This window comes from Periophthalmus magnuspinnatus, chromosome 21 (genome assembly GCF_009829125.3).
Source record: "Periophthalmus magnuspinnatus isolate fPerMag1 chromosome 21, fPerMag1.2.pri, whole genome shotgun sequence".
Classification (NCBI taxonomy): Eukaryota; Metazoa; Chordata; class Actinopteri; order Gobiiformes; family Gobiidae; genus Periophthalmus; species Periophthalmus magnuspinnatus.
This window is the reverse complement of record NC_047146.1, coordinates 20791581-20819198: the sequence shown is the minus strand read 5'-3', so window position 1 is coordinate 20819198 and position 27618 is coordinate 20791581. Positions and strand designations below refer to the sequence as shown.

Genomic DNA, 27618 nt, shown 5'->3' with positions numbered 1-27618 from the left:
CCTGGTTATAGATGATGCAAAGACGCGCGCGTGCTGACGTCAGTGCGCACGTGCATGCTGTTGTTGTCAAGAGCGTGTTTCAAACACTCCCGTTTTATGACAACCTTGAAAAAATGATAATCTCGAAAAGGAAGTCTTAATAATGGGAGATTTTACTATAAACTGGGGAGATAAATCCACAAGAAAAAACTGAAACAGATTACTAACAAATTTGATCTAACACAAATAGTCTGTGGCCCCACAAGAATAACTAACTCTTCTAGCACACATATTGACCTAATATTCTCCAATCGGCCAGAAAGGATTGTCAAATCTTTCAATATGTTAACAGGTCTATCTGACCACAATCTCACTCTAGTGGCCAGGTGTCATGATGTCAGTTTTCCCTGTCCTCCCGTGCTCTCTCCCCCTCCCCTACCTGTGTGTCTGGAGCTGGGTGGAGTGCCTGACTCCTCCCGTGCACACCTGGGGTGCATCAGCCTAATCACCACCACCTGCTGCTGAGTACAAGAAGGCTTGGCAGTCTACACTCGGTGCCAGACCGTCCGCGTGTAAAACGTGAATGTTTCTTGCTAAGCTTTGTTATATGGTACTTTCCGGCAAATGCTCATTTGGATTTATGCACCCTCCAGATTCCTGCCTCTACTCGCCCAGCTCCTGCCGCCACGTTCCAGTCCCGGTATCGCTTCCAGCTCGTCTTGTCTCCTGCTCGTCTCGTCTCCTGCTCGTCTCGTCTCCTGCTCGTCTCGTCTCCTGTCCGGTCCTGGTCTCTGGTTTGTCACCCGCTCCCCGCTCTGGTCTTCGTCTGATCCGCCTGCCCTGGTACCGCACCTGCTTCTATCCCCGTCCTGGTCCTGTCCTGCCCGCCTCTACCTGCACCGCACCCGCCTGACCCGTCTCCCGCTCCCCGGTTCCTGTACCTGCTCTTGTGACCTGTTTAAAGACTGCATTTTCACCGCTGTAAATAAACACTGTTAAAACTGCTCTGGTCTGCATCCTTTGGTCCTATCCGCACCGTTACGACAGAACGGTCTGGCCCCTATGGACCAAGCAGGCTCAGATCCGGACCAGACGCGCCGCCTCACGCACTCTCACCCCGAGGCGGTGCTGGGTCAGCATGAACAATCCATTCGGACTCTATTGGAGCTAAATCAGACATTGTCCCAGCAGGTGGCACAGCTTAACCACCAGGTGGCCGCGCTCCTCGTCACCCCGCCTGCTGCAGCCGGAGCGCCGCCACGCCTCCCGGAGCCGAGAGGCACGGATCCGGAGCCGTATGCTGGACAACCTCACCTCTGTCGCGGATTCCTGTTCCAGTGCGAGTTCATGTTCCAGCAATGCCCTTCTCGTTTCAGCTCGGGGGCCACCAAGATCCGATATATATGTGGATTACTCCGGGGCAGAGCTCTCCAGTGGGCAGAGGCGCGCCTAATGAAGACGTCTGTGGATAGCCTGGATTTTAATGAATTTGTGTCCACGTTTAAGCTGGTGTTTGACCACCCGCACTACCAGGACAATGCTGCCTCCCGGTTATTGACTCTCAGCCAGGGCTCCAGGACGGTAGCGGATTATTCCATTGAATTCTGGACACATGCGGCGGAGCTGGACTGGACGGACAGCGCGCTGCGGGCTGTGTTTGTGCGGGGCCTGAACGAGACTTTGAAAGATGAATTGGTTTCCCGGGACGAACCCCCCGACCTGCGGACCCTCATCTCCCTCACTCACCGTATAGACAACCGCCTACGGGCTCGTCGCCGAGAGAGACGCCGGTCACCGGTCCCGCCGGAGCCACGCGCTGCCCCGCCCCCGCCGGATGAGCCCATGCAACTCGACAGGACCCTTGTGTCGGCCGAGGAGCGTCAACGGAGGCGTCGTCTGGCCGGGGCTTGCCTCTACTGCGGTGAGCGCGGACATTATGTGGTCACTTGCCCAGTTCGGCCAAAAGGGGGGGCCCACCAGTAGCACTGGGAGTACTGGTGGGCGAGCAACACATCCTGGACTCTTCTAATAGACTGCGGCTCAGCGCCACCCTGTGCGTTCGCACAGAGACCTTATGCGTTTCCGCCCTTATCGACTCCGGGGCTGAGAGGGACTTTATTGATGCCCAAGTCGCGGAGCAGCTCGGGGTCTACCTGGAGCCCCTCGAACGCCCCTTAAATGCCCAGGGGCTCAATGGACGTTTTCTGGGGCACATCACTCACATCACAGAACCTGTCACCGTGATTCTGTCCGGCAACCACCAAGAGAACCGTCAGTTTCATGTCCTGTCCTCCTCCGCTTCTCCTCTGGTCCTTGGTTACCCCTGGCTACGCGCCCACAACCCTGTTTTCGATTGGGCCAGGGGCGGAGTTTCGGGCTGGAGTCCCGATTGCCACGCCAAGTGCCTTCGGTCCGCCCTCCCTCCGGCCGGGAGGTCCGTTCCTGTCGCTGATCCGTCCCCAGACACCCCCAATCTGTCCTCGGTGCCTGCTGAATATCACGACCTGGGGGAGGTTTTTAGCAAGAGCAAGGCCCTCTCTTTACCGCCCCACCGTCCATATGACTGCGCCATTGACCTCCTGCCGGGTGCCCCACTACCATCTAGCAGGCTATATAACCTGTCTAAACCTGAACGCGAGTCAATGGAGGACTATATCCGTGGGTCCCTGGCTGCCGGAATCATCCGCCCGTCCACTTCACCCGTGGGAGCGGGGTTCTTCTTTGTGGCTAAGAAGGACAAATCCCTGCGGCCTTGCATTGATTACCGGGGTCTGAACAATATAACTGTAAAGAATAAATACCCGCTTCCCTTACTGGACTCGGCATTTACGCCCCTCCACGGTGCGACCATCTTCTCAAAGTTGGATTTGCGGAATGCGTACCACCTGGTGCGCATCAGGGAGGGAGACGAATGGAAGACGGCCTTCAAGACACCCCTGGGACATTTCGAATACTTGGTTATGCCCTTCGGTCTCACCAACGCCCCTGCCGTATTCCAAGCCCTCATCAACGATGTGCTCCGTGATTTCCTTAACCGATTCGTCTTTGTTTACTTGGATGACATCTTGATTTTCTCGCGGTCCCCCCAGGAGCATCATCAGCACGTTCGCCAGGTTCTCCAGCGCCTCCTCGAGAATAAACTGTTCGTGAAAGCTGAGAAATGCGAGTTTCACGCAGAGGAGGTCAGCTTTTTGGGCTTCATTGTGGGGCGGGGCCAAGTAAGAGCTGACCCTGAAAAGATCCAGGCTGTCACTGAGTGGCCCGTTCCTACCAGCCGGAGACAGCTCCAGAGATTTATCGGCTTTGCCAATTTTTATAGACGTTTCATCCGGGATTTTAGTAGGGTTATCTCGCCCTTAACTAAACTCACCTCTCCTGCTTTGCCGTTTGCCTGGTCTCCTGAGGCGCAGACAGCCTTCGAGAAGCTTAAGAGACTATTTACCTCCGCTCCCATCCTGCACCAGCCCGACCCTTCACGGCAATTCATCGTGGAGGTCGACGCCTCCGACTCGGGAGTGGGGGCCGTGCTTTCGCAGAGGTTCGACCCCCACAACCGCCTCTGTCCCTGCGCCTTCTTTTCCCGGCGATTGTCCTCGGCCGAGGTCAATTATGACGTGGGGGATCGGGAGCTCCTTGCCGTAAAGCTGGCCTTGGAGGAGTGGCGCCACTGGCTCGAAGGGGCGGAGCAACCATTCATCGTCTGGACCGACCATAAAAACTTGGAGTACATCCAGTCCGCCAGGCGCCTCAATCCCCGTCAAGCTCGTTGGTCCCTCTTCTTCAGCCGCTTCAACTTTCTCCTCACCTACCGCCCCGGATCTCGGAACGTCAAACCCGATGCCCTCTCCCGCCAGTTCGCCCTGGAGGATAGCCCGGTCACCGCAGAAACAATTATTCCCTCCTCGTGTGTGGTGGCCGCGGTCCATTGGGATATCGAGGACACCGTCCGAGAGGCCCAGACCAACGACCCCGACCCAGGTAACGGCCCTCCAGGTAAACTGTTTGTTCCCGATTCTGTCCGGTCTCAGGTGCTCCAGTGGGTCCATGCCTCCCGTTTCGCCTGCCATCCTGGTGCCGGTCGCTCTCTCTCCCTCCTCAGGAGACGCTTCTGGTGGCCCACGATGGACACAGACACCCGGGCTTATGTCGCCGCCTGCCAGGTATGTGCTCGGGCCAAGGCCTCCCACTCACCCCCTTCTGGTCTCTTGCATCCTCTCCCAGTTCCTCGTCGCCCTTGGTCCCACATCGCCTTGGACTTCGTGACGGGCCTTCCCCCTTCCCAGGGGAACACGGTGGTTCTCACCATTGTGGACCGCTTCTCCAAGGCCGCCCATTTCGTTGCCCTGCCTAAGCTCCCCACAGCCAAAGAAACTGCCGACCAGCTGACCAGTCATGTCTTCCGACTCCACGGCATCCCGGTGGACATCGTGTCCGACAGAGGGACCCAATTCACCTCTCAGGTATGGCGGTCTTTCTGCGACGGTTTGGGGGCCACGGTTAGCCTCACGTCCGGGTTCCATCCACAATCTAATGGGCAGACGGAGCGGGCCAACCAAGACCTGGAGTCGGCCCTACGGTGCACAGCCTCCGCCAACCCCGCGACCTGGAGTACTCACCTACCCTGGATAGAGTACGCTCACAACTCCCTCGTGAGTTCCGCCACTGGTATGTCCCCCTTCGAGGCATCGCTGGGATATCAACCCCCTCTCTTTCCCACGGAGGAGAGGGACCTCGCCGTCCCGTCTGTTCAGCGCCATCTCCAGCGCTGTCGCCGGATCTGGAAGAAGGCCAGGGCGGCCCTTCTTCGGGCTGGAGCGCGCACTAAGGCGACGGCCGATCGCCACCGTGTCCCGGCGCCCGTATACCAACCTGGCCAGATGGTTTGGCTCTCCGCCAAGACGGTCCCGCTGAAGACGGACTCCCGTAAGCTGTCCCCCCGATTCCTGGGACCGTTTAAGATCATGAGGATCATAAATCCATCGGCGGTGCGCCTCCAGTTACCCCCGTCTCTCCGGATTCATCCGACCTTTCACGTCTCCCAGGTTAAACCAGTCCGGACCAGCGACCTGTGCCCTCCGGCCGATCCCCCACCGCCCGCCCGAGTCATTGACGGCCACCCGGCGTTCACCGTCCGCCGCCTGATTGACGTTCGTCGCCGTGGTAGGGGCCTCCAGTACCTCGTCGATTGGGAGGGTTACGGTCCGGAGGAGCGATCCTGGGTGCCCAGGGCACGCATTCTGGACCCCGACATGGTGAGAGACTTCCACCGCGCTCATCCTGACAAGCCTGGGGGTCCACCAGGAGGTGGACCTTAGGGGGGGGGTACTGTCATGATGTCAGTTTTCCCTGTCCTCCCGTGCTCTCTCCCCCTCCCCTACCTGTGTGTCTGGAGCTGGGTGGAGTGCCTGACTCCTCCCGTGCACACCTGGGGTGCATCAGCCTAATCACCACCACCTGCTGCTGAGTACAAGAAGGCTTGGCAGTCTACACTCGGTGCCAGACCGTCCGCGTGTAAAACGTGAATGTTTCTTGCTAAGCTTTGTTATATGGTACTTTCCGGCAAATGCTCATTTGGATTTATGCACCCTCCAGATTCCTGCCTCTACTCGCCCAGCTCCTGCCGCCACGTTCCAGTCCCGGTATCGCTTCCAGCTCGTCTTGTCTCCTGCTCGTCTCGTCTCCTGCTCGTCTCGTCTCCTGCTCGTCTCGTCTCCTGTCCGGTCCTGGTCTCTGGTTTGTCACCCGCTCCCCGCTCTGGTCTTCGTCTGATCCGCCTGCCCTGGTACCGCACCTGCTTCTATCCCCGTCCTGGTCCTGTCCTGCCCGCCTCTACCTGCACCGCACCCGCCTGACCCGTCTCCCGCTCCCCGGTTCCTGTACCTGCTCTTGTGACCTGTTTAAAGACTGCATTTTCACCGCTGTAAATAAACACTGTTAGAACTGCTCTGGTCTGCATCCTTTGGTCCTATCCGCACCGTTACGACACCAGGAAACTTACCAAAAGGCGCTTCCATCCATCTGCTAAGTCAGGCGAAACCACTGGGATACCCAAAAATAAATATTGAGACTTTATTGCGTCAGCTCACCAATTAAACTGGGATGGCGTGCTGTCCAGCATTGATGGTGAAAAGGACAGCATTACATTTCAAAATACCCTTCAGAAAACCATAGGTGACTACAATCAAAAAATTTGATTCAAACAATATAAAAACACTACTCCCTGGATAAATACATATATAATAAATCTCATGAAAGAACGTGACCATGCCCTCAAAAAAGCACTAAAAACAAGAGCCACTCATGATCGATTTCTCTTTGTCATGTTAAGAAACAAAGTAGTAAGAGCATTAAGGACAGCAAAAGCGAATTTCTTTCTCAGTATAATCAACAAAGCAAATGGAAACTCAAAACTGATATGGATCAACTAAAGAAAATAACAGGACAGTGCATAAAAGAGAATAAAAACATGGAAATCAAAATAAATGACCGACTTACAATTGACCCCCCTATTATAGCCGAAGCCTTTAATTCTTACTTTATTGAATCTGTAGCCAACATAGCTAAATGTTTTGTGACTGCAAATCCAAAGACACACACAGTGGACTCCAACTAACCAGTTCTCTGTTTAAAACCCATCACAGAAAAAGACGTATCTCGGACTATCAATGCACTCAGATCATCCAGATGTAAAGACGTTTTTGGCATGAATGCAGTTATGCTCAAGGACATATCCTCACCCCTCACACGACCTGTCACCAAACTCGTCAATCTATCCATCTCCCAGTGTAGTTTTCCTAGTTTGTGGAAATCCTCAGTTGTAATTCCCATATTCAAAAGTGGAGCTCCACAGTCCATGGCCAACTACAGGCCCATCAGTATTCTGCCAACAATTTCAAAAATTGCGGAAAAACTAGTAGCAAATCAAATCACCACACATCTGAACACCACAACACCTCTAAACGTGTCCGCATTCAGTCTCAACAATCTTCAGCACTGACTTTGTCCACCGGTCTTCCCCAAGGGTCCACATTAGCGCCACTGTTATTTTCACTATACATTAATGATCTTCCCTCCGTTTGCAACGAAGTCCACATACTAATGTACGCTGATGACACAGTTATATACACTCATGGCAATAACATCTCCCAGGGCGCGGACAAACTCTGGTTAGTACTTTGATCCACTGCCGGTCATCCAGTTTGACACCAAAGTCATATTCCCAACTTTGTTTAATATTAATAACAACACCTGTATTCATATTAATATGGTCATATATATTTGTTATAATTTTATCTTTTAATGCAACAGCTTTTATGAGAATATTATCTAAGATACTATTTTTTATATCATTTTTGTAGTATGTAATAGAATTGACATAACTTCTAATTTGCAAATATCGAAAGAAGTGGGCTTGTGAGAGATTAAATTCATTTTTTAATTGCTGAAATGACTTTATAGAATCATCTACATAGAGATCTAATATTTTTGTGATGCCTGCTTTCCTCCATTCTCTAAAGCCGGAATCAGTACAGGTGAGTTGGAAATCTGGATTGTTAGCAATGGGTGCTGAAAATGAATATTTGTCAATACTGAAGTGTTTACGGATAGCACTAAGAGATTTGAAGATATTTTTAAGAATATAATTGTTTTTAATATTACCATATACTTTTTCGAAACATAAAAGGGTGAGATATTCTAGCTGTTCAGTATCTAAGCCAATTCCTTCCTTCTCTGTGCGTCTCACATGTTGGTTGAGTGTCCTGAGCTGTAACGTGTACCATGGAGCCGGAGGTCTTGGTTTAATGCTTTTCTGTTTTAGCGGAGCTACAACATTGAGAGCAGATTTTAAGGTGAGCATTGTTCTGTCAACCAATTGATCAGTGACAATTGAATTAAAATTATTCTCATTGTCACATGACATATTTTTTAGTAATGGCTCAATAATTTCTTTAAACTCTGTAACCGATTTATCTGATAATGTTCTTTTCATTATAGTTTTTTTTCTGCAGGGCTGGATAGTCTTTTAGTATGAATTGAAAGGTATTTAAGAAATGGTCAGAGAGTATAGGGTTTTGAGGAAGGACAATTAGATCATTAATCTCAATACCATAGGTTAGATAGAGATCTATAGTGTGATTGTGACAGTGAGTTGGCTTATTCACACTCTGGGTGAAACTGATCCCATCCAGGAGCGCGCCAAAAGCATTACTGAGGCAATCACTGCCGTTATCAACATGTATGTTGAAATCTCCAACTATAACAATCCTTTCCCAATTCAAAGCTAAACTTGAAATGAAATCAGAAAACTCTGTCAAGAACTCGGCATATGGACCAGGAGGTCGATAAATTATTATAAATATAACAGCTTTTTGGTTTTTCCAATTGGGGCACGTAATGGAGAGTGCAAGGCTTTCAAAGGAGAGGTATGTATAGTTGGGTTTGGGGCTGAGAATTAGACTGGAATGAGAGATGACGGCCACACCACCACCTCCACCTGTGCTCCGGGCACTCTGAAAGTTCATGTGACTTCATGGTGTAGATTCGTTTCGCCTAACATAATCATTTTCCCGAAGCCATGTTTCAGTTAGGGCTAGCAGATCAATATTAAGGTCGCCAATTAGTTCATTTATTAAAAGGGATTTTGAGGAAAGAGGCCTGATGTTTAGCAGTCCACATTTTACACACTTATCATTTTGTTTATTTGCAGCAAATTTATTTATCTTTATTAATTTATGAGATCTGACAGCTTCCTTGTCAGAGTTTAGGGGTGTTTTATTTGTGTTTTTTGTACGTGGGGCACACACAGTCTCTCTAACATTCTGGAATAACATTCTGGAATAACATTCTGGAATAACATTCTGAAATAACATTCTGGAATAACATTCTGAAATAACATTCTGAAATAACATTCTTAAATAACATTCTGGAATAACATTCTGAAATAACATTCTGGAATAACATTCTGAAATAACATTCTGAAATAACATTCTGGAATAACATTCTTAAATAACATTCTGGAATAACATTCTGAAATAACATTCTGGAATAACATTCTGAAATAACATTCTGGAATAACATTCTGAAATAACGTTCTGAAATAACATTCTGGAATAACGTTCTGGAATAACGTTCTGGAATAACATTCTGAAATAACGTTCTGGAATAACATTCTGAAATAACGTTCTGAAATAACGTTCTGGAATAACGTTCTGAAATAACGTTCTGGAATAACGTTCTGAAATAACATTCTGGAATAACGTTCTGAAATAACATTCTGGAATAACATTCTGAAATAACATTCTGAAATAATGTTCTGGAATAACATTCTGAAATAACATTCTGGAATAACATTCTGGAATAACATTCTGGAATAACATTCTGAAATAACATTCTTAAATAACATTCTGGAATAACATTCTGAAATAACATTCTGAAATAACATTCTGAAATAACATTCTGGAACAACATTCTGAAATAACATTCTGAAATAACATTCTGGAATTGGCGAGGCAAGTTTATTTGTATCGCACAATTCATACACAAAATAATTCAAAGTGCTTTACATATTAAGAAGGACATTAAAATCACACAAATCAAAACATAAATAATCACAAATAATCATTGTGATTTTTTAAATTTAAGTATAGTCATGTTGTGTCTTTAAAAGCATTTGATCTGAGTCTGCCAGACCCAGACCAGACATTAACATGTGTGAAGGCTCTGTCTCCATCCCACAGGAAACTCGCTGTTGTTCTACCTGTCTAAGTGTAAAAGTTCATTATCATATGGGTGTGAAACAAAAGCCACTCTGCTTTGAAATGCACAGTGGCCACTTAAGGTAAACAAACAACAGACAAACAATGAATAGAAACACTATGTTATTCAAACACCATGTACACAATTTAGTAGCAAAAAAACCCCAAAACATATTTATTTAGTGTTCAGTTCCACTTTAACTCCACTGCAATCTGAAATTTTATTGGCCAATCCGGCCCTGTCATAATCTCATTGTGTCATGACCCTCTGCTCTGTGTTTTGGTGCTGTTTTTCCCTCCTCCCTTCTGTGCCGGAGCCTGGAACTGGATGGAGATTTGGGCTCCTCCCATGCACACCTACAACCGATCCATAATCAAGCCGCACCTGGGAAGGGCAAAGGGACCGAGGACCTGACGGTCAGCACCAGATCGATTGTATCCTCAGTGGTATAACTCAGCTTGGGTATGCCTTGTTTTACATTTATGATTTTTGTACTCAATTCAATTCAATTCATTTATTTTTGTAACGCCCAAAATCACAACAACAGTTGTCTCGAAGGGCGTTCATATTTTGGTTGATGGGGGAAACCGGAGTACCCGGAGGTAACCCATCCAGACATGGAGAGAAACATGAAAAACTCCACACAGAAAGGCCTGGCGACCCGGGGATCGAACCAAACCCTCTTGCTGTGAGGCATGAGTGTTGCCACTCAGCCACCGTGATATACACACAAAAACAAAACAACAGGGAAAACCAGACAAAACAAGAAAAATCGGCCAGGTGAGGAGGAGGAAGACCAGACAAGGAGGAGGAGAGCCGGGCGAGGAGAAGGGCCAGGCGGGGAGAAGGGGAGGGTCCAGCTGTCATCGGGGCATCTGAAAGAGATACACTCCACAGGGGGAGTGGGACAGGGGACAACATGTGAATAGCATTGCTGATGAGAAAATAGGACAAAGTAGAGGATAGTGCTCAGGTTGCCATACTTCCCCCAGCTAGTTATCTCCTACTGCAGCCTGTCTTATCCCGGGTTTTAATGTCCCTAACTCCCTCACTATGTAACCTGGTCATATGCTATACCGAAGAGGAAGGTTTTAAGCCTGGTCTTAAATACAGAGACTGTGGGGGCCTGTTTAACATCAGCAGGGAGTTGATTCCATAGCACAGGAGCTTGGTAACTGAATGCTCTCCCTCCCACTGTACTTTTGGACACTCTAGGAACCACTAATAGTCCTGCATTCTGAGAGCGGAGTGCTCTGTTTGGCTGGTACGGGACAATAGCATCTTGCAGATAGGATGGGGCCATACCGTTTAGGGCTTTGTATGTCAGGAGGAGCACTTTGAATTTGATTCTAAGCTCGACAGGAAGCCAGTGCAGATATTTCAGTACAGGACTGATGTGGTCTCTTCTCAGTTGGATATCTTTTGTTCTTCGCCAGATCCCGCTCCCTGAACCTGCACAGTGCCTCTGCCTTCGACCCAGCTCTCCACGACCGGTACGGCCATGTCATCCTCCAACCCCGTTCATCTCAACTGGTACAGACTTCCTCGTCTCTGACCCCCGCTTGTACTGCATACAACCCTGCTTTCAACTGTCTGCTCCATCTACCATCATTCATATTATTGTGACTGTAAATAAACTCTGTTCAAATGTTCCACCCAAGTCTGAATCTTTGGTCCCCCTGTCAGTCGTTACGATAGAACGATCTGGCCAACATCGACCAATCAGATTCGCACCTGGACCCAACGCTATACCAGGCATTTTTGCGTCACAGTCATTATCGGCATGAACAGACTATCTGGACCCTGCTCGAATGCAATCATACCCTGACCCAGGAAGTCTGCTGCTCCAGTCTCCAGCTCTCCAACCAGGTTTCACCTCTGCTCACCTTCCCGCCTTCAGCTTTCTACAGAATCGAGAGGCACCATTCCAGACCCATATTCAGGTCAGCCCAGCCTCTGCCGTGGCTTTCTGTTTCAATGCTCCTCTATGTTTCAACGACATCCAGCCTGTTTTACATCAGACGCTCCCAAGATACAGTACATGCATGGCTCGTTGAGGGGGAGAGCACTCCAGTGGGTGGAGGAAAAATGTTGTAACACCACGCTAGACAGCGTGGCTTTTGATGGGTTTGTGGGAGAATTTAAACTTGTTTTTGATCACTCACACTATCAAGCTGATGCATCTCTCCGATTATTAAGTCTTGTTCAAGGTCCCAGGTACGTGGCTGATTACACCATCAACTTTTGGACACTGGCACCAGAGGTAGATTGGACTGACAGCGCTTTAAAGGCTGTCTTTGTGAAGGGACTGGTGTCCTGCCCTTCCACGGCAAATTCACCGCCTTCCGCGTCACCTCCACCAGAGGAGCCAATGTAGCTGGGTCGAGCACACCTGACTGCAGAGGAGCGTCTGTGAGTGCCTGTATTGTGGGAGGCATGGGTATTTTCTCACAACTTGCCCGGTTTGGCTAAAAGGGAACGCCTATTAGTAGGACTGAGAGTACTGGTGGATCAGCAACACATCCTAGAGAAGAAGCATAATAGATTTCAGCTCGACAGTACCTTCTGTGTTACCCTACCCGTTTTGGCCCTTATTGACTCTGGAGCGGAGGAAGACTTCCTGGACCAGCAGGTGGCCGAACAGTCTGGGGTAAGGTTGGAGCCACTGAAGCAACCACTCACAGCCCTAGCTCTGAATTGGCCAGGGTAACATATATATTACCAAGCCTGTTACCTTAGTCTTGGCCGGTAATCACCATGAAACCAGGTGGTTCTATGTCATTTCTGCTCCCACTATGCTGCTCATTCTGGGTCACCCCTGGCTTGTAACTCACAACCCATAATTGGCTGAGCTAGGGGGAAGATGTCTGAGTGGGGTCCCTTTTGCCATGCGAACTGTCTACACTACACACAACACTGTCTATACACAAACTCTACGTGAAGTGCGGCTTCCACGCGGATAAGGCCAGTTTTCTGGGGTTCATTGTGGGGTGCGGACAGGTGAAAGCCAACTCGGAGAAAATTAAGGTGGTAACTGAGTGGTCTACACCCAACAACAGGAAACAGTTACAAAGGTTTATTGGCTTTGATAACTTCTACTGACGCTTTATCAGAGACTTTAGCTGTGTTGTGGCCCCCTCACTAAACTCACCTCTCACTCCAAACAGTTCTGCTGGACCCCAGAAGCCCAGTCTGTCTTAGAGAAACTAAAGACCCTATTCACCTCTACCCCGGGCTGCGTCAGCCCGATCCCTCTCGCCTGTCCGTTGTAGAAGTGGATGCCTCAGAAACGGGCGTCGGAACCATTCCCTCTCAAAGGTTTGACCCACAAAATCGGTTATATCCCTATGCTTTTTCTGATGTTACCTTACACCAGCAGAGAGCAACTATGATGTGGGAGATAGGAAATTACCGGCAGTTAAGCTTGCCCTGAAAGAATGGCATCACTGTTTGGAGGGGGCGGTGCATCCTTTCTTGGTTTGGACTGATCACAAAAACTTAGCTTACATACTGTCAGCAAAACCTTTGAATTCCCGGCAAGCCCATTGGTAACTCTTTTTCAGTAGATTTAATTTCATCCTCATGTATCATCCAGGATCTCGCAATATCAAGCCCGGTTCACTTTCGCGCCAGTTCTCCCAGGAGGACATTCCTACCCCTCTCGAATATATCATCCCACACACGTGTGGTCGCTGCTGTTCACTGAGAGATTGGAGACCTGGTCTGGGAGGCTCAACGCAACCAGCCTGACCCACGTAATGGCCGCCCCGTACTCTCTTTGTTCCAGATCCGATTCGCTCCAAGGTACTTGAGTGGGTTCATTGCTCACGATTCACCTGCCATCTGGGGATCAATCGAACACTTTCCCTCTTAAAATGACATTTCTGGTGGCCCATTATCGACAGGGACTGACACCATGAGCAGTGAAATCATTAAATGTTTTCATTCACATTGCCATTCATCACTATTCCTCTTGTACTGTATGTGACCAGCTTTATGAAATCAAACTTTCTGAATGAGAATGTAAAATTAATATACATAAACAGCCAGGTAAAAAATGACTCTAGGGTACTCTTAGGTATACTTTTTGGACAATAGATTGAATTTTAAAAGACTTTATTTAGCTTCTAAAGTTGTCCCTTTTTTTAAATTTAATTTTTTAATTTAGATATTACAATTATATTGTGCCCTTAAAACTCATGATTTTAGTTTTTAAACTAATGATCTTGACATCCCTAATCAGGACTAAACTTAACTTAACACATAGACACCAAACTCAATATGTGTCTGGTTTGTTTATGTAAGATATTAACAGTTAATCAGATACGCTACGCTAACATAACATATGCCAGCTTGTCCACAAACACGAGAGACAAGAGAGTTATTTTCACTGATGCTTGCTGTTGTCTTACTTCTTCATCACAGTTCATTCACACCATAGAACTAGCAAACACATTAAATATAACATAAGCTCTGGCTCATAGTACATGTACATACAAAATTGCATATGAACAAATGGAAAATATACAGACCACTTTGGCCTGCTAATAAACAAAACGGTGAACTGAAAACTTTATATTTTCTTTATATTTTACTTCAGTTGTTTCTTAAATAGTGCTGTTGGGTAAGACTTAATATTAGCGGAATAGGCTGAACCGGAAAACAGGAAGTAGTTTTCGTGACCTTTAACTAGACTTATGATAAACTAAACATTTACAATATTGTTCCAAATGAAAAATAATCACCTTTAAGCTTATAAATTAAGGGGAAATAAATAAAGGAAAAACTAAATTAAATAAAATATGAAATGTATAAAAGAAAACGAGTCAAGTAAATTTTCTTACAGGTATTACAAACCCAACAGCGCCATCTAGTGGTCAAAAAAGTGAACTGTAACAAGTATAATCAACTGTTACATGACACATATGTAAACATGTACATGAAGTATAGACAAAATAAATATGTGTCTGGTATGTATGTTAACGTAAGATATTAACAGTTAATTAGATAACTAAAGCATAAAAAACAAGTTAACAAGTTTACTCTCAGTCTCACTCCAAATCACTAAATCCATTGAATTCTTCATCCTCTGTGTTACTTCTAAAGAACTCCGCTTGTTTCTGAAGTAGATGAAGCGCCACTCTGGAAGTCAATGGCTGCCTTACTGGTACACAAGCCTAGAGTCCCCTCGCGCAGTTGTCAGTGTGACAGTAACGAAAATGTGAAATTCTAATTTTGTGAATAATTTCACATGTAAGTCGCATCTGAGTATAAGTGCACCCCCTGCCGAACTATGAAAAAAAGTGCAAGTTATTGTTTTCATTTATTTATTGCAGCTCATGTTCATTAACAATAAAGTACATATAGAATAGTTATTTTGTGGGGAAATCCTGCTTTAGGGTGATTGGTGAAGCCGTCTAATTTTATATATATATATATATATATATATATATATATATATATATATATATATATATATATATATATATATATATATATATATATATATATATATATAGCTTGATAGACTTAGAAACCAGTACCATCACACATTAATTGTGTACTCCCAGGATAATTATCCAATGTTTTTCACAGGACAGAATTCTTCCATCTTTCACCACACTGTACTTAGGGTCTCGCATAAAACTCAGTACCCTCTCTCTGAGCTCAGATGGGGCCGTCTTGCTAAAGTTCACAGTCTGAGTGATGAAGTCTAGAATCATCTCTCCGGTCTCGTCTCCTTCAGTGAAGCACTCGGTGATGTCCAAATCAGAACACACGCCATAGCACTGGTACGGGATTCCAGCTTCATCCAGCAGCTTCGTTATGTCCTCAAGTTTATGCCACTTAAATTCATTTGAGAAGCCCAACTCTCTCCACTTGTTTGACCTGTCACCTTCACCTGAAACAGTCAACAAAAAAATCACATTCACAACTCAATGTATTTTCTCCACAATCAACCTTCATTCCCCAGCTCCCCACCTCCCCTTCATCCCTGCTTGATCCATGCTTGCTTAAAGAAGACCTATTGTGCTTGTGTTTGCTATATAATTATAATCTGTGGATCCAGGGGTTTGGTCTAGAGGGGGACAATAAACTGATGGAAATTAGAGCTATCCCTCGAAGGGGGTTATTATGATTCCTACTCATAAATTCAATAACTATGTTATTATGATGAGGCTATTATTAGCCTACTAGCAAATATTTGCCATTTGAGAAATGAAAAGGTATTCAGCAAACAGCTTAATTTATTTACAAATAAGGCGTGTGCAGCTGTGCAAAATACTGTTGAACAATATGAAAACAAATTGAACACTTAATTGTTCTAACAACTCCATGTACTCACACACATATATATATATATGTATATATGTGCGTATATATGTGTGTGTGTATATATATATGTGTGTGTATATATATATATATATATATATATATATATATATATATATATATATATATATATATATATATATATATATATATATATATATACTTATACTTATATGTAACTTATATGTAAAATTATCAAAATATATAATTTCACATCTTTGTTATTGTCACACTCACAAGTGTGCGAGGTCACTCTAGGCTGGTTTACCAGTATGGCAGCCGCGGCGGCTTATCTACTTCCGAAGCAGGCGGAGTTGTTCAGTTGGAACATGGCAAATATGTGGTCTGCATCTCATTATTAAGTGTTTTATTGTCCGATAATCTCGAAGTACTAAAAATTGTGGAACATGCATATGAACTCATCAATGTGTCAATGCATTCCACCCCTGTGTAGAGAGATCGTGATATTCCATCATTCCATGTCTTCTTACCTGACTGTAAAGTGATCATGAGTTTGCCATTCTTCTTCAGGAGGCTCTGATAGAATCTGATGGTAGGGCCAGGATCCTCGATGTAGTACAGCACCTGTGGATGCAGATTAGAGATGAGACGATATTAAAATTTAGACCCACGATTACTGTGACCAAAATAATCATGATTAACGATGTTATCACAATAATTATTAAGCTGTTAACGTTCCGTTGCCCCTACTTTACAACTCTACAGCAATGTACATATACTTCTGTGTCACCCACACAAACAATCTACACATCAAAAGCTACAACACTCGTCTTTCTGAATATGCAAACCATTTTCACCTGCAATCACCACAGTGCAGACAGGAAAGACGTTTTTACAGAAAAGCCAAAAATTTGGATTTGGACTTGATTTGGATTTGAACATCAACATATTCCCAGAAAGTTGGCCTCATTTTTTCCGTACCGGTCCAGAGAATATAATCCAGTCAAGAAATTATGTCCACAAAATAAATCAGTGTCCAATCTGCTGCAGGAAAATATTCCAAACGTGAAATCTGCTCCATCACTTTTTTTACATTTCTTTTGTCGATTTCGGGCATAATAAACTTCTGACAGCGCCAGCTTTGTTCCTCAGTGCTAACCAAATGTGTTAGCTTCTGACTGACACCAATGTGGCCAATAGGCGGGGGTTGTGGGTTACTGGAGCCCCAGACAGCAAATCAGTGCTACAGGTGACTGAAAGTTTACGCTCCAGTCTCCCCCTTGTAGAATCAACTAATTACGTAACACACATTTAGTGACTTTTGCCCCTTACAGCCAATGAGCAGTGGAACACGACAATGTATGACATGCCATGGTTTTCCGTAAACAGATGGAACATGACGAGTATATAAACAAAGCTGAGTGGCAACAACAGTGCGTAATGAATGCACATTTTACCCACTGTTGTTTCGCTTTCTAAACATGACGAAACGGACAAAACAAAGGAAGTACGTGATCAAGGACACTGTGGATGTTTGTACAAGTTATAGGAGGCATCTCTGTCCCGGAGCAGTTCGTGACAAAGAGTGAAGATAGCGTTTGGACTCAGGAGTAGAGGAAGTTATTTTTAATGGACTGGATGCTGTTCTCGATCGGTAAGCGAGGTTTTCTGCTATTGAGGAGCTGTTAAACTTTTTTAACAGCACACATCAGGCACCTGTCGTAGTTCCAACTAAATCAGCTCTTTCGGGTCAGATTGTGTTGAAATAAAGCCCAGATTTAAGTCTGACAACACCTCAGACAGAGCATGTCTACAGGTAATGCTGATAACAATTTGCAGTGACATCATGGACGGTTGGTTTGCATGCATGTTTATACCGTAATGTTCAGCAGTTACCATGGTGACACAATGCAAACATTAGAAAACACAGCCAAAAAAAGTTTTAAGTCTGAAAACTCATGGAAAAAAAAAAACAAAAACAAAAAACAAAAAAACATTTTCATAAGATTGTGAGTGTTTATGGTTCCTTTTAGGTGTTTGATTTTCAACAAAAATGTGACCATGAAAAACTGTTGGCTAATGACTCATTTTGTGTGAGTGTCATTTTTTTATGGTCAGATAAGCTATGAAACAATTGATCTCTGCACATTGTTACAACTTGATTATTTGGCTAGCCAATGCTATTAAAGTACAAAATACAAAATTTCAAGATATTTAAGTAATTTACCTAGTCTCCTTACCAGCAGCATGTGAAAGCATTTTAATAGTCACATCAAATACTGCATCGAATGCAGAGAACAAATATTCCTACGAGGTTAAAAAAAGTGTACCTTGTCTACCTATTACATGTTGATGACAGCTGCAAAGTGTCAGTTGAGCTGATTGCACACATACCTGGATCATATGGATAAAGTCGACCTTCTTGGTGACATTTCTCTGTCTCCACTGCTCCTCAAACTCAGAGGATGTCATCTCGTTCCATGCAAACTTGACAGGGTCCAAGTGCGACACCTGAGCCACCCTCTCTGCACCATGCACAGAGTTTAAAAGAATACACATATTTACATTTCATTTGTAACATTTAAAGTGGGATTTAACACCTCAACTCCTCTCACAGTCACATTTCAAACTGGGTAGTACCTGGAGGACTAAAAGGGAGCGTGAGGGCAAAGGAGGGGTTTAAGATGTGGCATAGCATCATACTCTACCTACTTTGCAAAGACAATGAGACATGTATTGTTGAGATATGTATTGTTTCTGTACCTTTGTAAGCTTGTATCTGCGCTGTGCTGGGTTCCACTACCTCGTTATTCAGCATCACCCCTGGGTGCTTCAGGCGCAGCTGGGAGAGAATCTTAATGTCATAATTACCTACATCATAAAAAACAACAACATGATTTTATGTTCCCAGGACTCTAGGTTCCCATGGCTTTGTTCTCTTGCCTTAAGAAAAAAATCAAAACAAGGCACTAATCCTGGTTAGAGATGTCACAATATGACATTTTAGTGTTATGCTATGAGAGGAGAAACAGCAATTCAGAGTATTCATGATTGACACCATGAACAAACAGTGAATTTTTTTCATTTTCTTTAATTTCCATTATATAACATGTTACGTGTGTGACCTTCTTTAAGAAATCAAACTTTTTGAGTGATAAAGTAAAGTTGAGGTAACATAGTCAGCCAGATACAAAAGTTCTTTAAGTGTTTTAAATTATTTGTAATTTTATATATTGATAGCATAGATTGAATGTAAATTACCTAATTTTGCTTCTAAAAAAAAAATCCCTGAATAATCACAATTATCGATTAACTGAAAAATGTTGACATCCCTAATCATGATTGTAGCCATTCAACATGTTTAACAACAAGACCAAAACTATTACCATACAACATCCTTTATGACGCAGTAGCAAAATGCATTCAATTGGACTGAGCTGCCATTTTCCCAGTAATGGCGATTACTGGTCTTATTTTTTTGATTGCTTTGTGTTGTTCCACATTCCACATTGACTTATCTATACCCATAGAGACAAGCAGGTAATGCCACCAGGTCAAGATATAAGTCAGATCTGTGGAGAGGCGACCCTACTAACTGTAAGAATTTTAGAATACTAAAACACATGTAATTAAATACTAGATAGATATGCTTAGTGCTATACTGTTGGATATAGCAATCACATCTTGTTGGAGACGAGCAAGTGTTGGGCCCTTAAAATAAATAAATGTCACATTGTGCACCTTTCAAATAATGGCTTTGTAAAGAACCATACATTATTTTTCAGTTTGGGCGCTCCCCATACTGAAATCTGGTGTAGGGCGCCCTCTACTGGCAGCCCAGGGAATCAACATGGGGAAAAAATGATTGTTATTATATCATCAAAAGCATACCTGGAGTTGTATTTTGTTTCATCCAAATCTAAAGTAATTTTCTTTGAGTCTCAGAATTGCTCGGTTTGCATATTGGTTGTTTAGTTATGTCACAGACCCCTTAGGAAAATAGTACTTCCTGTGGTCTGCAAGTAATCCCTAAAGCGGGGCAGTATGGATTGCTTTATGCAGTGGAAACACTCTGGGTCTGCTCTTGCCTGCCCCGCACTGCCCCTACGGAAACAATTCAAAGACTGTTCCACTCTAAAGCAAAACCAATCAAATGTCTTCATAGTTAGAGCATAAGCATAAATGTGATAAGCTCATGTCAGTGTCAATTTTACTTCGACACCATGTTTATAACATGTTTAAGTACTTCATATGCACAAAAACTTGTAAAAAAAAAAAACATACCAAAACTGTGCAGAACATACATTAAGTTAATCTTAAATTGTATTAAAAGCCAAAGCAAAGAAAGTCTTTCTCTCAAGAGTCTTGAGAGAAAATTTAAAAGACTCTAGAGACAGAGCAGCTCTGATATTCTACAGTTCCCAGTCTGGATTTCTTTCCATGGGACAATGTTAAGATATTGTTTTTTAAACAAATATACAGGACATTACTGAACTAAAGCAAAAAACAGATGCATATATATATATATATATATATATATATATATATATATATATATATATATATATATATATATATATATATATATATATATATATATATATATATATATTATATATATATATATATATATATATATATATATATATATATATATATATATATATATATATATATAAAAGTGATTTTAAGGACATCCTGTATTTGCAGGTCATCAGCATATATAGAGAAAATAGGGCGGGACCTAACACAGAGCCCTGTGGAACTCTGCAATTTTGGGGTGCCAAGATTGACTTGTGGGGCCCAAGATGTACAGAAAACTTATGTGTCTGAAGTAGGATCTGAACCAGTTTAATGCTGTGTCGTTAAAACCTGCATATTGCTCGAAATGGGACAGTAAAATACAGTGATCAACCGTATCAAAGGCTACTGTCTAATCTAAAAGAACCAAAGTCCCAGAACAACCAGAAGAAACTATTAAAAAAGCTCATACCTTCTCCAGTCCCAAGTCCAATGACATTTATCGATTTCCCGTCCCCGATGCTAAGAGAGAAAATATAATTACAGCCTACAATTCTTCAAGATGCTGGTCTGGGACAGTTTTGGGGTATGAGTAAATGCAAATTTTTTTTGCAGATTTTGAGCAGTTTTCTTATTGACAATAGTTAACATTTATTTACATGAAGAATTTTGATATGATCATTTTTCATAGCACACACCTAAAAATATTTAACTAATATGTATTACAAATTACTTTAAACAAGGAGGAATCCTTGCACAGCACTAACTCCATCTAAAATTATTTATTTGCATTAAATAATAAGTTCAGTTTCTAGGCAAAGTGTGGCCCCCATCAAACGGATACGGCATAATATATTTAAAATACATCAGGTATGACTAGCACCCAGTAATAAAACACTTGTAATGGAATTCAAAACATATAATATTTAAAAGTTTCATGTCATACTGTGGAACATTCTAGGCAATGAAAACATCTCACATAATGCATAGTGCATATTGTGTATTATACAGTAGAACATCCCCCCAAAATAATAATAAACTTAACAAACATGTGATTATTAGCATTGTTATGTGCCACTTGGTCCAGGCATGGTGGCACGCAATGAAAATATGTTAAAACTGGGTGTAGAACAAAACTAAAGCATGGAGACGTGGTCAAAAAATTATAAAGTCAATTTATTCTTACAAAAATGGTTTTCAAAAGTGAAATACAAATTAAACAACTAGATATACAAAAATAAAATACAAAATAACTAAAAGATGCTGCAGCGGATGTGCGCTGCTCCGGGCTTTTATTCCCAAGTTGATTGCTGGACAACTCCAGGTGCCGCTCAACTGGTGGGTGGATCGGGGTGGGTGGATCTGCCCAAGTGGAGACAAGGCCAAAACAGGACTGGTCCGTAACAAGCATGGTCTACTGTTTTTAGACATTTTTTGGCAGCTTTAGTACTAATTAGGTAAATGGTGAAAAATGCCTAAGTGTGTGCTGCCTTGAGTGGTCTCTGCAATTTCCAGTAGTTGGTGACATCACACATGACTTACCCTGATTACAGCCAGGTGTTTCTGATTACAAACACCTGGCTGCAAGGGCTAAGTTTTGTTCAACTGTGATATACAAGAGACCAGAAGCTATCTAAAGTCTGCCTTGAGCTTTTATATCTTGAGGTCAAGCAACCCCTGATGGTGGGCATTACATACTATCATGACCTGCTCATCTTAAGCTGTTTTTGAATGCAAGTAAAACTAAGTATATGATTTTTTCTAAAAAACATTTCAGTAACATGCAAGCTACAAACCTTTACACACTAAATGGTACATCCATTGAAAGAGTCAAAACTTATAAATATCTTGGGTTTTGGCTTGATGAAAACTTGTCCTTTAAAAAACATATCTCAGAATTATGTAACAGTTTAAAATCTAAATTATCATTTTATTACAGAAACAAATATTGTATCCCAATGAGTTACAGAAAAGAAATAGTGCAAGCAACCTTCCTATCTGTACTGGATTATGGGGATGTGGTGTATATGCAGACTTCAGCCTCTGCTTTGAAACCATTGGATCCACTATTTCACTCCGCCCTTCGCTTTGTTACAGGTGATGGATTTGAAACTCATCACTGTACGCTCTATGAAAAAGTAGGTTGGCCATCACTGTCTGTTAGAAGAGAACAGCACTGCATTAAGTTTATCTATAAGGGACTACTTCAAAAACTGCCAGAATACCTCACCTGCTTGTTAATTATTGATACCGGAACATTTAACACCAGATCACATGACTGCATAAGGCTAAGGACGAGCCACACCAGAACTGAGATGGGAAAGAGGGCTTTTGGCTGTTTTGCGTCACAGAAATGGAATATGCTCCAAGGAAAACCAAAACTGGACACGTTGGTGACACAATTGCAATTTAATGATATGATAACAAACTTTTATACACACACCTGCACTTGTTATTGATGTTTTTTATGGACTTATTTGTTTTGATTGTTTTTTCGGTTTGTGTTGTATTTTAAACAGGGCACCCATGAAAAAGAGAGCCCAAGTGCTCTCATGGGTCCCCCCTGTATAAATAAAGATAAATAAAAATAAAATTCATATTAGCACATAAATTAGAAGATTAATGATGTATTTCAAATCATAGGTAGTATCTTTTTCATAGAAATAGACATAGACACAAGAAATAGTTTGTTATGGTGAGAAATAGATTTTTAAATAGAGTTACGTTTGTCATGATCCTTGACAAGGCGATTTCACATAATTTCTGCCCTTTCTTTTTCTCTCGTCATCTGTCCCAAGCGGAAAGCAACTATGATGTGGGGGATCGAGAGCAGCTGGCGGTCGCTCGCTCGTCACTGGTTGGAGGGGGCGGAGCATCCTTTTCTGGTTTGGACAGACCACAAAAACCTTTCTTACATTCAATCTGCCAAACGCCTTAATTCCCGTCAAGCCCGTTGGTCCCTATTCTTATATAGAGCAGATTCAACTTCATACTCACCTATTGCTTGGGATCCCGTAACGTCAAACCGGATGCTCTCTCACGCCAGTTCTCTCAGGAGGACACCACCACCTCTCCAGAGCCCATCATTCCCCCTACATGTGTTGTCGCGGCTGTCCACTGGGAAATTGAAGAGCTGGTCCAGGAGGCCCAACGCAACCACCCTGAACCAGGTAATGGCCCTGGTACTCTCTTTGTTCCAGATTCTGTCCGCTCCAAGGTACTGAAATGAGTCCATTGCTCTCTGTTTGCCTGCCATCCAAGGGTCAATCTCACACTCTCCCTCTTGAGACGTCATTTCTGGTGGCCCACCGTTGACAAGGACACCAGGGCCTACGTCTCAGCGTGCCAGGTGTGTGCCGGGGTAAAGCCTCCCACTCGTCACCTGCTGGTCTGCTCCAACCTCTCCCAGTCCCGAAGCAACTGTGGTCCCACGTAGCAGTGGACTTCGAGATGGGTCTCCTGCCGTCCCAAGGTAACACTGTCATCCTCACTATTGTTGACCGTTTCTCCAAGGCAGCCCATTTTGTTGCCCTACCAAAGGTCCAGACCGCCAAGGAGATGGCTGACCAAATAACCAACATGTATTCCGGCTCCATGGGATTCCATCGGATATAGTCTCGGACTGAGGGACCCAGCTCATGTTCCAAGTTTGGCACTCCTTCTGGGCGTATCTGTCAGCCTTACATCCAGTTTTCACCCCCAGACCAACAGACAGACCAAGCGGGCCAATCAAGACTTGGAGACGGTGCTACGCTGTGTGGTATCTGCGAACCCTTCTGTCTGGAGCACATTCCTACCATGGATCGAGTACACGTATAATTCCCTGGTGAGTTCTGCCACTGGTATATCTCCATTCCAAGCCTCCTGTCGGAGGAAAAGGACCTGGCGGTACCATCCGTACATCACCACCTCCAACACTGCCGCAGAGTCTGGGGAAGGACCAGGCTGCCCTCCTCCAATCTGGGGCTAGGACCAAGGCAGCAGCAGACCGGTACCGCACCCCCGCTCCTAAATATCAACCAGGTCAGTCAGTCTGGCTTTCTTTCAAAAATATTCCACTTAAGACTGACTCCGGGAAACTCTCTCCTCACTTCCTGGGTCCCTTCAAAATAACAAAATCATTAACCTGTCTGCCATACAGGCCATACAGCTGCAGCTTCCTCCTTCCCTTCACATCCACTGTACATTCCATGTGTCCCAAGCCCTTCCATACCAGCAACTTAGTGATGGGTCCAGCAACACTGACACATGTGTCGAGCTTTTAGAACGAAGCCCCATATCAATGCACATATCACTTGAAGAAAAAGTCATGTGACCAATACAGCCGCTGTTTCGCTTGTCTCTGACGCGCCAAAGTGTGTTTAAAAGGTACCGCATCTACATCTGTCAATGGGATGAATCACTGTGTGAAGAAGAAAATTACCCGCCGAAAGATTAAAAAAACACTTTCTCTTCTACATCAAGAAAATGGAGCCGGAGAGAATAAGAAAACATTCCGCTGTGTGGGATCATTTTGATCTTTTAACAGAAAATAAGATAACTTTATTTCCTTGTTTCTACTTGATCTAAAACCTGCACAGCAATGTGACTCTCAGTATAAATGATTTATTTCATTTTATGCAGGTTAAATGCCACATCTGCTCGACAGAGCTATCATATATCAATAAAAGCACCTCCTCAATGCTCAGGCATTACAGAGAAAAGCATGAAAATGAGGAGGTGCCAAATACACCCAGAATGAACTCAGGTATACAGACATTGAGCAGCTTCCTCATGGGTGCTATATTAATATATGTTTTATTATTTTTTAACATCAAGCATCTAGGAAGACTGTTTTAGACCAGGCAGTCCTGAATTTTATTATAAAGGACTGTCAACCCCTCAGCAGTGTGGAGAGTGAGGGGTTCAGGGAGCTGATTCACCTCCTTGACCCATCACACTTTTTGCCAACCAGAAAGGTTTGTCTAGAAAATGTAGTTGATGTTACTCATCATGTAATATTTAATTGAAGTACAGTATTTAACAAATTCATTAGACCACCATCTGATTCAAGGTTTATGTCACAGCAACCATAGGTAAACAGCACTTGCGATCACCAAAATAGTTTTTATGTTTCTGAAATGATTAATCCATTAGTATGTGCACATTACCGAACTTTTTTTTTTTTTATAGCAAAGTACAGTTATTAACTTCCTAAATAGAAAAAAAACCCAAAACTTTAAATTTTCAAATATCATGCCTGAATAATTTCTGTCCAGTGTGTCAGCTCTCCTTTGAATTTCAAAATCGCAAAAATGCAGAGAACTTCATAATGCTGGATGTTTTCTTGCTTTAATGACAGGTGGTCTAATAGATTTTTCAAGCACTGTATATTGATTTGATTTTGTTTCATTTTCAGACTGTCAAAGAAAAGGTGCGCAAAAACATGCGCAAAATTCAAACGAGTGAAAATGGAAGTACAGCTGACATGTGGACCTCTTTGATCATGAGGCTTATTTGGCTCTTACATGTCACTACCTTAATGATAATATGCAGTTATGTACCTCTGTGTTGGGAGTGAAACACTTTCCACAAAGTCACACTGCTGACAATTTTGCCCAATTCAAATGGGGTATAATGGACGACTGGGCCATAACAAATAAAGTAAGGTGTCTTCTGACCGACGCAGCACCAAATATGATTGCAGCAACAAGAACTCTCCAACAAGAACTCTCAGTTTGCATTGCACACAAACAAAATTTAGTTAAGAGTTAAGAAATCCTGTGATGAAATCCCTGAACTTTCATCCATCAGACATAAATCTAGACAAATAGTATCATTTTTCAGATCCAGCACTACAGCCAAAGAAAAGCTTGCTCAAGTGCAGCAACAGATGGGACGGCCTGCCCTGAAACAACCAGGTACCAACACGTTGGAACAGCACATATCAGATGCTGTCATGGCTAAATGATGAGAAAGAACCAGTGTGGTCTCTTGCCTCTCTTCAAACAGACTTAACTCCACTTACGACTGATGAGTTTAACATCTTAAGGGAAGCAATTCTTGTGTTTTTTTCATCAGGCCACAGTGGAGTTGTCTGAGGAGAGGGGAGTTTCAGGATCAAAGGTCATCCCCATGATGAAAATGCTATATTGTGCACTTGAGCACAACTCTCTCTTTTTCCACACACAAGCAGCCACACATCTCCATCGTGTCACAGACACTGCTTCTCATCTGGAGACATTAAGCGTGTTGACCCTATCAACACTTCAAGACCCCAGATTTAAAACACTCGGCGTTCATAGTTCCTCCAAGTGTAGTGTAGGCAGTTAACAGACTGAAAATGGAGTGTGCTGCAATAATTGCCTGCAGAACATCTGAGCCACAGCCTGGACCTTCTTTTTTTCAGAAAGTAGTTGTGTCACTGTTTGACAAAAAGTCAAATTTTTATTTAATTTTTGGATTTCAATGTTGAATCTGAGTACACAATTATTGGGTAAATTTGGTGCAAATTTCTGAATGTTAATGGTGGTAACATTTTGATTTACGTCATGACACTTAAAAACAATAGTTTGTTATGGTGAGAAATAGATTTTGGAATAGATTTATATACTTGCATATACTTCTGGACAGTGCCTCAACCAAAGCAGTTACCTGGCCAGTTCGTCAGACAGGGTAGTGCAGATGAAGTCTTCCATTTGTAATTGTTCATTTGAACGCTGCTTAAACATCCTGAAGCACTTGTCGTATCTGTCGTTATCATGAAATAGGGACTTGAGAGTAGAAGCCATGATGCTCTGTGCTGAACTGACTAAGCAAGACTAGAGTTGTACTGACTACTGAGTATTTGTAGGAACTCATTGGTAAGCCTATCATGACAATTATTGACTTTGGTGGTGAGAAGTTTGTCCAAAAGGAGGCCTCTTAAAGGTGAGGGTGGGGTCTTGCTGTTTGAGATCCTGCTGCAGAACAATGAATCAGTTAAAACTTCACTGCGTAAGATTTCAGCTAAAAAGTGTTCTCATTCTCCTTTAAAACGTGAACTATGAACTAAATCCTATTATTAAAATGAATATAATACATATTGCC

At 43.5% G+C, this 27618-nt stretch overlaps 1 protein-coding gene across 1 annotated transcript; it reads right to left on the bottom strand.

Annotated features, from left to right (window-relative positions):
• Positions 1–11972: 11972 nt before the first annotated feature.
• LOC117388916 (histamine N-methyltransferase-like) lies at positions 11973–27320 on the bottom strand. Its single transcript, XM_055230387.1, has 7 exons — positions 27184–27320; positions 21023–21072; positions 18793–18900; positions 18424–18554; positions 16560–16653; positions 15390–15637; positions 11973–12203 (listed from the first exon to the last, which is right to left on the bottom strand). The coding sequence occupies exons 1-7, from the start codon at positions 27318–27320 to the stop codon at positions 11973–11975; spliced, it is 999 nt and encodes a 332-aa protein (XP_055086362.1).
• Positions 27321–27618: the final 298 nt, after the last annotated feature.